An 11,913-nucleotide genomic window follows, 5' to 3' on the forward strand; every position below is an offset into this window, starting at 1 on the left:
CATTTGTTTATTTTCGGATTTCATGCAAATCAAAAGCAACTTTTCCCTTTTCTAAATATTCTCTTCGAAAAGTCTCCCTCTTCTGATGAATGAATGCCTTTCATCAATGTAGCTCATTGTGTGTTGATTGAAGGTGAACGTCAAATAAAAAATGATTTAAATAAAAATGCTGGAGGATGGAATTATGGTTTTCCAAATGCTGCAAATGTAAATTTCTATGTAGTCTATTCATGAAAACGACAATATGCCTTTCCCCGTTGACTATTGGTCAACTGTCAACGCGGGTTGAGTACGCAACGTTCTGATTGGATTATTCCAACAAACCGATTTCTCATTGGCTGAGGTCCGACGCGGGCTCTTAAATGTCAGCGGGCACCGGAGGCGTGCTGCTGACTACCCCTCGCGCCCGGGTTCCCCTGGCACGCGACCGAACGACGCGACCCGACGACACCTGTCGGCGCTTTTAACCCGTCGGCATGTCCGCGACCGATTTCTCCCCGGCGCTCGACATCCTGCGGTCCCTGTACCGGAACACACGGACGCTGGAGGAGTTCGCGAACGGCGTCGCGTTCCGGGACGGCCGGAGACCGGTGGTGGTGGAGCAGCGCGACAGCGGCCGCTTCCAAACCTTCGTCCGCGGAATTTACGTGTGCTTCGACAAGGAACTTGAGCAGGTGCCGAGCTGCGACCAGGTGACGTTCGCGTGGATGTGTTTGCGGTTAGCCCGCTAGCGATGTTAGCATAACGGAACGTCTGCGAGAACCTCGGAGGCGTGGCGGGTTTTAGTGACGTTTCCCGAGGCAGAGTCTTCTAGTGGTGTTAAATATAACGTCATCACACGTTGTCCCCCAACGTTGTAAAATACCCTTTCTGGCACAGACTATTATAATAAGAAGTTCAACATTAACGTTAACGTTACTATGGACGTTACTATGGATTCGACTGGACTTCATTGCTAGGCAACAGCTTGCGTCCATGTTACTTCCGGTCCTCCACAGACGCGTCGATAGAAAATATACTGGGACACATGAGAGTGAAATGGTGTAACGTTAAAACCAGTGATCTGCAAGGAAAAACATTTAACTAGTTTGCCAAATAATTTAATTATATTATTATTCTCTTATTTTATTATTTTCTGACTTTCCACGGTTTAACTCTTAATGTAGTTTGTTCTCACAGCTTTTAATAATCTGTTTTTAAACACAGTTTAATTATTGTATTATATTAAAATTTTGGAAGGAACAATCAATATATTAGTACAACATTTACAATAGTAATTTTAAATTCAGTCATTATTATTATTATTATTATTATTGACTTTGAATCAATTTAATTTTCTTGATGAAAAGCACCACAGGATTCCATCATCTAACTCTAAAGAGTCACTTCCTATGTTGGCTTGTTTTCATTCCCATGTTCTATATTTTATGCACCTGCAGATCTGCACTCTCCCCGAGCTGCTGGCCTTCGTTCTTAACAGTCTGAAAAGGAAGAAGAAAAGAAACATCTTGGCCAACGGCTACAGTTTTCTGTCCTTGGCTCAGGAGGAGCGGGATGCCGACCCGTTTAAACTCCAGGGAGATGTAACTCAAAGCGCTGCCTACATCCACGGCAGTGACATGTGGAAGAAGGTCGCCATGCGCCTCGGCACGGACCTCATGCGGTACCTGCTGGACAGCTGCTGCGTGTTCGTGGCAGTTCCTCCTTCGTGTGTTTTCCAGTTGTGCGGCCCTCCCGTCTATGACAAGGTGTCCATGAGTACTGCCTCCACTGGGTTCTTTCTACAGCCGCGGTCCAGGACCCGTAAAGGTGCTCGGTTTGGAAGGAATCGAGGTGCGGCGTCCTCAAAAAGGAAACCGGCAGTTGGGACTCCCACTATCGGCAGTGTAAGTGATCAGAGAGACGTAAGAATGAAGAAGGGAAAGAGAAGGAGAGACACTGACATAAAGGATGATGAGGTTATGACTCGCTCAAGAAAGAGGAGACGGGTGGGACAGCATGAGCCCACACGGGAAATGCAACAAGTTGGCTGTGAAACCGTGGAGGAGGTGCAGCCCACGTCTGTGGACGCAACACCATCTATGGGGCTTTTGGAAAATGGCCCCACGGGTTCCAAACACTCCGTCAAAATGCAAACGACTGCAATCCCCTCGGAGGGAGGACCCAGTTGGAGGTCGGGGGCTTTCCCCCCTCTGCCTCCCTCGCAATGTTTCATCCGCACACTGGGATTCCTGTACGGGGGAAGGGGCATGCGGGGCTTCCTCCTCAACAAGAAGAAGAAGAGTCCCGGTGGAGGCAGGAGGCTACAAGGCCAAGATCTGGTGCGAGTTGTCTTCTTTGAGGGGCTGGCGTATCTAAACGGAGCGGAGAGGAAGCCCAAGAAACTCCCTCGGCGCTTTTTAAACATGGTGCCCGCGTTCGGTCGCCTGCTGCGTCTGCACAGGAGATGTCCCTACAGCAGAACGTTGCAGAAGATGTGCCCGGTGGCCGAGGGCAGTGACGCCTCGCCGGGGGAGATAAGCTCCCTCTTGCCTCAACACTGTGCTCCTCACAGGGTCTACCTGTTTGTCAGGGAATGCCTCTCTGCCGTGGTGCCCAGGGAGCTGTGGGGCTCCGACCACAACAGACTTCAGTTCTTTTTCAGGGTCAGGAGCTTCCTGTCCAGTGGCAAGTTTGAGCGTCTGTCACTGGCAGAACTCATGTGGAAGATGAAGGTGAACGACTGTGATTGGCTGAAGCTCAAGAAAACTGGTAAGATTGCCGTAGTAGGCGAGCGTCTCTCGCCAGACCCAGTGTGTGTGTTCTGACTGACCTAACCAGACCCCCCCCCCCCCCCCCCGTCGGTAGGCAGGTTCCCGCCCAGTGAGCTGTCTTACCGGACGCAGATCCTGGGCCAGTTCTTGGCTTGGCTCCTGGACGGGTACGTGGTGGCCCTGGTCCGAGCCTGCTTCTATGTCACTGAGAGCATGAGCCAGAAGAACGCCGTCAGGTTCTACAGACAGGAAGTCTGGGCTAAGCTGCAGGACTTGGCCTTCAGGTACGCACGCACACACACACACACACACAAACGCACTTCTACGATGGTTTGTACTGGTGCGGTGATGGGACGGGACACCCCATCTCTTTGTGATTTAGAGGTCACATCTCCAAGGGTCAGATGGAGGAGTTGACCCAAGCTCAGGTGGCAGCTCTCCCCAAAACCACCGTCGTCTCCCGCCTTCGCTTCATCCCCAAGACCGACAGCATGAGGCCCATAACACGAGTCCTAGGAGCGGACGCCAAAACCAGGGTACGTCTTCATAATGACATCACGTCTTTACCAAGTACTGTGAGTCCATGAGTTACTCTGGCGTGAGTCTGGACGCATCAATAGCATTATCTAGACAACACTATGTTTATATAATACGACATGCAGCTCTATCGAGGGCGTGTCCGGGACTTGCTGGACATCCTGCGGGCCTGTGTGCGATCCACCCCTTCCCTGCTGGGCTCCACAGTGTGGGGCATGACCGATATCCACAGGGTGCTGGGCCCCCTAGCTACGCCCCAGAAGCACCAGCACCAGCCCCTCTACTTTGTTAAGGTTGGTTATCATCTGATAATTGCCCTGAGAGAGACCCACTAAATGCTTGTGATGCTTTTCATGCAGTCAAAATGATACATTTACAAACCGCAATATACTGTAACTTTACAGTTGACTCTATTCTTTCATTTTGTGTGTTTTTTAGGTGGATGTGAGTGGAGCCTATGAAAGTTTGCCTCATGACAAACTCATTGAAGTGATTGAACAGGCCCTGAAACCTGTTCAGAAAGAATTCTTTATCGTCCGTTGCTATGCAAAGATCTGGGCCGATTCCCACGAGGGCCTGAAAAAGGCTTTTGTTAGACAGGTCTGTCACACAAACGCACACACACACACACACACACACACACTGTCTTTAATAACCGGTTCTGTGAAGTGCCTTTAACCTGCATTCTCTTGAGTGACCACCAGGGTGCGACTCCTCTGTACTGTAGACGTGTGTGCTGATTTGATTTGATTTGATGAGTCTCTCATGCAATCTTTTAAATTCAGGCAGATTTCCTGAAGGATAGCGTAGGGTCCATCAACATGAAAGGCTTTGTGATGACCCAGCAGAAAAAAGGAAAGGTTCACCATGCCGTCCTCGTGGAGCAGGTAGGGGCTGACGTCCTCCAGGTGCTTTTTAGACGAGCAAGTTGGGAAATGATTTGAACCGGCGCATTTCTCTTCTTTCGCTCAGTATTTCAGCCCGGACCTTCATGGCAGTGAGGCGTTGCAGTTCTTCACCCAAATGCTAAATGGCAGTGTGGTTCAGTTCGGCAAGAAGTAAGGATAACCATCAATGAACAGGCCGATATGTGAGCAGCACGCCTTTGTCTATGGGTTCGTGCGACGCTCTTATTTCTCCCTCTGTTTTATTTACAACCGGACCACCTCCGTGTCTCAGAATGTTCCGTCAGAGCCGAGGGATTCCTCAGGGATCGGTCGTGTCCAGCCTGCTCTGCTGCCTCTGCTACGGTCACATGGAGAACGTCCTGTTCAAAGACATTACCGAAAAGAGAGGGTACGGCAGCCACTCCTACACATGTGGTACCACATCTGCAGCAGCAGAGGGCAGCCTTGTTTGGTCTCTTCTGTTCACCGTGCGTGTTCTTTTCCACTCTCTCTGCCCTGCAGATGTTTGATGAGACTGATGGATGACTTCCTTCTGATCACGCCCAACTTACACAACGCACAAACCTTTCTCAGGTGTGACACACACACACACACACACACACACCAGTATTCGTTTTTTTTCTCACCTGCTCTCTCATCGAGCGAGACGAACCCTGAGCGAGTGACACTCTGCGATGCGTCTTATTCTGCTCTTTTATATCCACTGATCCACTTCCTCTGAGCTTTTTCCCCACATTTGGACTCCAGTGTCTTTTAGTCTTTTGTTTTGTGATATTCAGTCATTTCAGTCAGCTCAGCACCTCGCTCTTCAAATCAACCGAACATCCCTTAGTGGCGATTCCCGAGTGTTTGATGCGGTCGGCGTTGTCGGCCCTTTCTCTCTCTGCGTGTAGCGTCCTGCTGGCCGGCGTGCCCGAGTACGGCCTGGTGGTCAACCCGCAGAAGGTGGCGGTCAACTTCCCGGTGACGGGAGACGCGGTTTCGTGTCCGGGCATCCGTGTGCTGCCCCCCCACTGCCTCTTCCCCTGGTGTGGACTGCTGCTGGACACGCGGTCCCTGGACGTCTCCAAAGACTATTCCAGGTCAGACATTATTCCGTTTTGAAAGCGGAGTCATTTTTCCAGTCTTATGTCGGTTTCCGTCTCCCACAGCTACGCCGGCCTGTCGCTGCGCTACAGCCTCACTTTGAGCTCGTGCCACTCAGCAGGCCAGCAGATGAGGAGGAAGCTGATGGCCATCCTCAGACTCAAGTGTCACGCCTTGTTCCTGGACCTGAAGGTCAGGGCAGCAACGGGGCCTTTATTTATTAAAAGAGAATAGCCTTTTAATTAGAGACCTTCATATTTAGATTAAGTGCTCCACTGTCTCCTGTCAACAAGAATCAACAATATCCATGGTGACCAGGTGGAAGTGTCTCTAAAACAACAACAAAATCATAAATAACCGCCAACAACTGAGTTTATGACTGAAAAATGCAACGGATTGATAAATAAAATATAAATATCGTCCTACACACAAACAGTCTCATCATTTTTGCTTTCCCGCTTTTTCTTTTTCAGACCAATTCTCTTGAGGCTGTGTACAAAAACATCTACAAGCTGGTGCTGCTTCATGCATGCAGGTAAAGAACTTAGAACTACCATCTAAAGCCATTCGACCCAACTTTTCATAGATCTTATTGCACCTTGTGTTACCTCAGAATGTAGAGTAAGGCCCCAATGTTGGTATTCTCTCATGTCACCCTCTGTGTTTCTCTGCTTCAGGTTCCATGTGTGTGCACAGAGTTTACCTTACGGTCAGACTGTTGCCAAGAACCCCGTCTACTTCCTGCAGATGATATTAGATTTGGCCGATTATGGCAATCAGCTCATCAGGCTCAGCAACAAAGGCAGCGTTTCCCAAGTCATACATTCGGAAATACTTTTCTAAAGATCAGGTTCTAACTGTTGTCTTTGTCGTTTTGTCCTCAGGAATGATTCTTGGCAGTAGGACGCAGAGGGGCGTTGTGCAGTACGAGGCCGTGGAGCTGCTCTTCTGTTTCTCTTTCCTGTTGGTGCTGTCGCCACACCGGCCGCTCTACAAGGCTCTGCTCCCACACCTGCACAAACGTACGTGCCTTTCATACAGACCGGTTAATTACAGTGTTCTGCACAACACACACACACACACACACACACACTCCCACACAGTGAAACATGCCGTTCATCACGTTTTTTTTTCGGTTTCTCTAAACTATTAAAATAACTGGGTTGGGCAAAAAGGAGCTGGGGTGATTTGTTAATAAACCGTATTCGTGCATGAAACAACAATTCAGGTGTTCATGCAACTGGAAACACGATTTCTTCAACGCATTACAGACAGATGCATGTTGCATTTTGATAAAAATGCGCAGCAGTCTGTGCTGAACGTGTGTGAAGTGAAAGTGGCACAACTCATCCAGGTGTATCTTTTTGAGGCGTTGCTAACTAAAACCATCATCAAGGCCTCACTGCTGCTGTAAGAGGGGAGAGAAACTGAGCCACAGTTGCACTTTACTGGCTAATGATGAACACTAAGCGTGTTTGTTCAGGGCCCTGAAACGACTCCACTGCATCACATCAGAGACAAAACACCCCATGAATGAACAACGAGGAAACCTCGTTAGACCTCAGGCCCTTTGAACGTGGGCTAGGTGAAAGGTCAACCAACACGACCACCTTACGTCTTCAGGTTCTTTTAATTTGGTTTTACAGGTGCTGGGATTACTTGAGGAGGGGGGGGGGGGGGTAATTTCACAGCGGACAATCAAAGTATCTCTCTGCCGTCGTCTTCGACAGGGAAGCGCGGCCTGGAGCGGCGTCTGGGGGACGTGAGACTGGCCCGAGTCCGACAGGCCACCAACCCCAGGACCCCGGGGGACTTCCTGGTCATCCAGAAGTAGAGTCGCAGGAAGCCCCAATCACCGCACCCACCAGGACGCTTAAAAGTCAGCTTTTAGTCCAGCTTTGTTACAAAAATGTAAGTGTTGTACAGTTAATCAAAATGATGAGACAAGTTTCCTGTCTCCTCCTCAGGTTGGACACCTGTGATTTGGAGTCATCTGACCTTCAGTGTGCCCCGAAAGAGGATTCTGTCACAAAGTGTTGAGGAGGAGCTTTTAGAGAAAGACGAACGGTCCTCGGTCATAAAACCCTGAAGTGATAAGACCTCCGTCATAAACAATACACGCGTAGAATGCTGCACTAGACCTGGTCCCAAAGCTGTTTGTGTCTTTGGACTTTGACTTTGTGGTCGTTTTTTGTATTTAAATAAGCCGTCATGTTCATAGTTCAGGTCAGAACACGCTGCCGCCATTTGTATCATGTAGAGTGCACAACAATGTACGAAGGAAAGTCTGTTTAATAAATCCACAGTTCCAGCTCATTGGCTGATTATATGATCTTTGTTGAGTGAAGGTTCTGCTCGTCCCGCGTCTCAATCTCAAAGCCCTCGTTGCTGCAGGGATTCAGGTGGGTGCGAGCGGAGGACCTCTTGATCCCGCAGCTGATCAGGTGGTAGAGCGCCACCAGAGGGATGGGAATCACCGGCACCGCGGAGAGGAGGACGATGATGGCGAACACCCAGTCTGGATAAGGCTTCACCTCGGTTTTGGGGAATAGTTCCTGAAGGAGGAGATAAAGAATAGTGTAGGTTGATGTCTTTTTTTGTGAAGTGCCATCTCCTATCTCAGAACCCCGGACCTCCTTACATAGGCCGGGTTCCACGCGCCGTAGGTGGGGCGTTCCTGTATCCGCGTGACGATGTAGGCGATCAACACGACCAGAAGCATCAGAGGACTGATCACCTTCCAGCACACCTTCCAGAAAAGGTTGGGCCTCTTCCCCGTCATGAAGTAGATGTCTTCGCTGAAGCTGTCGGGGGGGGGGGGGGGGGGACACGGGGACCAGAGAAAACGTTTTAGCGCCCTGAGGGCTCCATGTTGTAGGAACCTCACCCAGAGGAGGAGGAGAGGAGGTTACCTTTTCATGCCGTAGACATAAATGACCGCAAAAATCTCAAAGAATGCGACGATGAGCAGAGGGACAGAGCCCACGTAGCTGTTAAAGATCTCCACCCAGTAGTTTCCTGAACCCATGGTGAAGATAAGAGCCATCAAGAAGGCCATCAAGCACATGACCGCTAAGGAAGCAAGGAGGGGGGAAAAAAAACAGGTTTTTTTCTCATAGAGGAGGCAGCAGGAGGATGTAGGTGTGTAGCAGCCTTCTCCTCCAGATCCTACCTCACAGCCTACCTGTCACGAGGGCATCAGGGATCCACGCAGGCAGCAGGTGGAGGTCTCTGATGGGCGTGAGGACCCCTTCTAAGTTACCAAACATGGAGGAGAGACCCAGGCTGAAGAGCATGGTGAAGAACAGGATGGCCCATATCTGCGCGCCCGGCATCTCCACCACTGCTTCGCTGAACACAATGAAAGCCAGGCCGGTACCGGAGGCGCTCTGAGGGAGAGGAGGAGGAGGAAGCATCCACCCACGTTGAAAACATGGGCCCACGACATCATACCCTCGGCGTCGGGTAGGGGGAGGAGCTAAGTCAAGGTGATGTAACCCTGGTTCTAAAGCCACAGGTGAAGCCCTCTCCCTCGTGGCCCTGCCGCTCCCAGCTCAAAGGAGAATTTTACCCAGAAGCCTGTGCTTGTCAAACGTGCAAATACCTGGTCAAGAAAGGTCTGTAGGTCACACGGCCTCAGGTCCAGACTGGCCACCTCACTTGGAGATGTACGGTTTAGGTACTCCAACCAGTGGTCGTAGCTCTCCGCTGTTACGTTCTGGTCCGAAATCTCAAAGTGGTTTGTCAGAGCCAAGATGTTTCTGCAAAACAAATCCCCCTCTTTTAGTATCGGCAAAAAAAGCAATGCATTTTGTACCCAGAATGCGCGTCCGTACGCACTCCATCACGCAGGCGTTGTAGGCGGAGTTGGCTTTAAATCCCAGGATGGCGAAGATGGGAATGGCGCCGTAGAGCGACGTGGCGCTATTTATCACTCCTACCAGCACGGCATCCAGCTCACAGTTGTTCCTGAAGGACACAGAAGCAGAAGTCACACACAAATCATCCCCACGATGCTGTGGGAGTAGTCCGAGTCAATACCTCTCTTTGTTATAGCTGGAGAAAGCTATGAGACCTCCGAAGGCTACAGAGAGCGAGAAGAAGATCTGGGTGGAAGCGTCCAGCCACACCTGCGGGTTCTTCAGGACCTCCCACTACAGGTAAACACAGCGCGTCAGGTCACCGGGTCCTGCATACGATCTCACCACCAGCCGCAGAACCAAGTGGACAAACCCACGTCCGGGGTGAAGAGGTAGACCAGCCCCGTGGTGGCCCCGGGCAGCGTGAGGGCCCGCACCAGGAAGATGGTCAGCACCAGGTAAGGGAAGATGGCCGTCACGTACACCACCTGTCGCGGAGAAACGCACACGCTTTACAGCCTTTGTGGGGGGGGGGGGGGCTGTTGGTTGCGGACGTGGGAGCCACAGACGGACCTTCCCGATGGACTCGATGCCTTTGATGAAGCAGACGTAGACCACGCACCAGGCGCTGGCCAGACACACCACCAGCCACCACTGCAGAGAGCCGCTGGCCCCGATGTCCGTTGAGATGTTCAGGGTCTCGCGGTACCAGAAGTAGTTCGCCGGAGTGCTCTTCACACACTCTGCGTCGTAGCCTACAAGGAGCTCAATCTTAGAAGTGCTAAATACGAAATCCACAGCGTCACCGAGGCTGTAAACATCTGTCAGCGCTATCTTTTTTTATGTTGGGCCTTAAAACAATAAAACAAAACATCCAGTGATTTTCCGATGAGTCCTCTTGTAACCCATTATACTAAGAGTCACTCAAACTGATTCACTTTTGTTGCAGAGATTTAAAGCTCAGACAGCGGCTCGAGGGACAGGTGTGTTTGTTACCTGTGAGGTTATCAGTGGGGGGGCACTGGCTCCACGGCAGCGGGTCTTGGAACGAGTGGAAGAGGTACCAGAGCACCCAGGCAAGGAGAGTGTTGTAGAAAATGCACACCAGCAATGACACCAACATGGAGGCAATCCCTACGCGTACGGGGGTGTAGACGATAAACGACATTCACAATCCGACAGAGAAGTTCTCAAATGACCAATGATTGAAGGCCACCCACCGACTCCACCCAGCAGGGGGGAGATGGAGTTCCAGACCCCGATGCTGCCCATGCGGAGCCTCTGTCCTATGGCCAGCTCCAGGTAGAGCAGGGGGAGGCCCTCGAACACCAGGGCGATCAGGTACGGGATGAGGAAAGCGCCTGAAGACCCCCGAGGAAGGCCCCACGGTTAAAACAGTCAACATCCCCCCCCCCCGCCCATAGAGGCATTGAACAATGTCCTCAAACAAAGAATTCTCCTAAATGAACTGCTATACAACAACTAAAAATACATCCAGGCACAAAGTGATTGTTAAGTTAAGCTGAAGCTTAAGTGTTTGGATGTGAGGAGGTAAAGTTAGGCGTTGAAACGGAAACAAGACATCCACCGCGATCAATCAGACGCTGATAAGATTCGTTGACAATGATTGGCCAGGTCCAATTCACATTTGACTGATTACGGATTATTTCTGCCACGGTTTGTCTTTCAATCCCTTGTCCTGTTGTCGGAGAGAAGTGCAGTTAAAAAGAATAGCGAAGTAAACTTCATTCATCTGGTGCATCATCGTCTCTCTCACCTCCTCCGTAGATCTGGCACAGGTAAGGAAAGCGCCACACGTTGCCAATTCCCACCGCAAAGCCGATGCAGGTCAGCAGGTACTGGACCTTGTTGTCCCACTCGGGTCTCTCCTCCATCCCAGAATCGTTTGCTTTGCTCATCGTCAGCCGGCACAGAGTGCAGTCCGGCCCGAGGCTCGCTCCCTGCAGAGGGCTGTTAATCAGTGGCACCTTTGAGTCACGCTCACAGACTTTATTGGTTTTTTTAGGGAGGGATTCAAGCCACCGGAACCTCTTGTAAAAACACAAGGCATTGGGGATTTAATGGCTAAACTACCACGTTTGTTTAAAACTGTCAGCATACTAAGAATGAGGTTAATGGATAACCATGCTGTTTGAATGATGAGCGCTACTTCTGGATGTAGTCAATAAAAACACACAATTCGAAAAGCTTTATCTTTATTAAATGAATTTGCACATTGAAACTAAACAGGGAGTGTTGTGCTTCTGTGGGGGATCGGCTTTTAATGAAATTCCTCATCTGCAGCGAAGAAAATCAGTAATAAAACCATAATGTCCGTGCATTTCTGTGATTGTGAGCTCGGGTTCAGTTTGTTCATCCGTGACTTAATGAATATCTGGTGTGTTACATGGGGTCATTGTGTTTTATCTGATCTGTACATTGATATTAAAAAAGTTTCTTTGTATAGAGGATCACAATAATAAATAAAGTTGTATTGTGCCAGTAATTACGGATTCACAGAAATGGTTGATACTCTGGTCTCAGTTAAAGATTAACTGTTCTGCTAAAAGCTGCTTTTCAGAAAAAATACAGTAATTATTTAACAAAGTTAACTTGATTGATTTTTAGAACAATAAAGGAAAAATCTATTCTGTAACTGTTTCATTAGAGCTGCATGATAATCTCAGCAAATTTACAATGAAAGAAAAAAACTGTTAGTACTTATTCTAATAAACATCTTATTGCTGCATTCATAGAATTACAAAAAAA

At 49.6% G+C, this 11,913-nt stretch overlaps 2 protein-coding genes across 3 annotated transcripts; one reads left to right on the forward strand and one right to left on the reverse strand.

Annotated features, from left to right (window-relative positions):
- The first annotated feature begins 311 nt into the window (after nucleotides 1-311).
- On the forward strand, nucleotides 312-7,600 carry tert (telomerase reverse transcriptase). Of its 2 annotated transcripts, XM_037473720.2 has the most exons (17): nucleotides 314-692; nucleotides 1,440-2,751; nucleotides 2,848-3,037; nucleotides 3,136-3,289; nucleotides 3,416-3,583; nucleotides 3,729-3,890; nucleotides 4,076-4,177; nucleotides 4,263-4,348; nucleotides 4,470-4,586; nucleotides 4,700-4,771; nucleotides 5,092-5,280; nucleotides 5,350-5,476; nucleotides 5,758-5,819; nucleotides 5,962-6,086; nucleotides 6,169-6,306; nucleotides 7,015-7,163; nucleotides 7,252-7,600. In XM_037473720.2, exons 1-16 carry the CDS (start codon nucleotides 477-479, stop codon nucleotides 7,116-7,118), a joined length of 3,324 nt encoding a protein of 1,107 aa, XP_037329617.2. In that variant the 5' UTR covers nucleotides 314-476; the 3' UTR covers nucleotides 7,119-7,163; nucleotides 7,252-7,600. The 2 variants fall into 2 exon arrangements, with proteins under 2 accessions (XP_037329618.2, XP_037329617.2); XM_037473721.2 differs by lacking the exon at nucleotides 4,700-4,771 and having other exon boundaries at nucleotides 312-692.
- An 8-nt stretch (nucleotides 7,601-7,608) lies between these two features.
- LOC119218957 (sodium-dependent neutral amino acid transporter B(0)AT3-like) lies at nucleotides 7,609-11,225 on the reverse strand. The gene is made up of 12 exons (XM_037473772.2): nucleotides 10,922-11,225; nucleotides 10,365-10,505; nucleotides 10,141-10,278; nucleotides 9,718-9,899; nucleotides 9,522-9,632; nucleotides 9,326-9,438; nucleotides 9,125-9,253; nucleotides 8,889-9,045; nucleotides 8,469-8,673; nucleotides 8,197-8,356; nucleotides 7,926-8,088; nucleotides 7,609-7,839 (listed from the first exon to the last, which is right to left on the reverse strand). Exons 1-12 carry the CDS (start codon nucleotides 11,061-11,063, stop codon nucleotides 7,609-7,611), a joined length of 1,872 nt encoding a protein of 623 aa, XP_037329669.2. The 5' UTR covers nucleotides 11,064-11,225.
- Between the last annotated feature and the right edge of the window lie 688 nt (nucleotides 11,226-11,913).

This window comes from Pungitius pungitius, chromosome 17, assembly GCF_949316345.1.
Source record: "Pungitius pungitius chromosome 17, fPunPun2.1, whole genome shotgun sequence".
NCBI classification, from domain to species: Eukaryota; Metazoa; Chordata; class Actinopteri; order Perciformes; family Gasterosteidae; genus Pungitius; species Pungitius pungitius.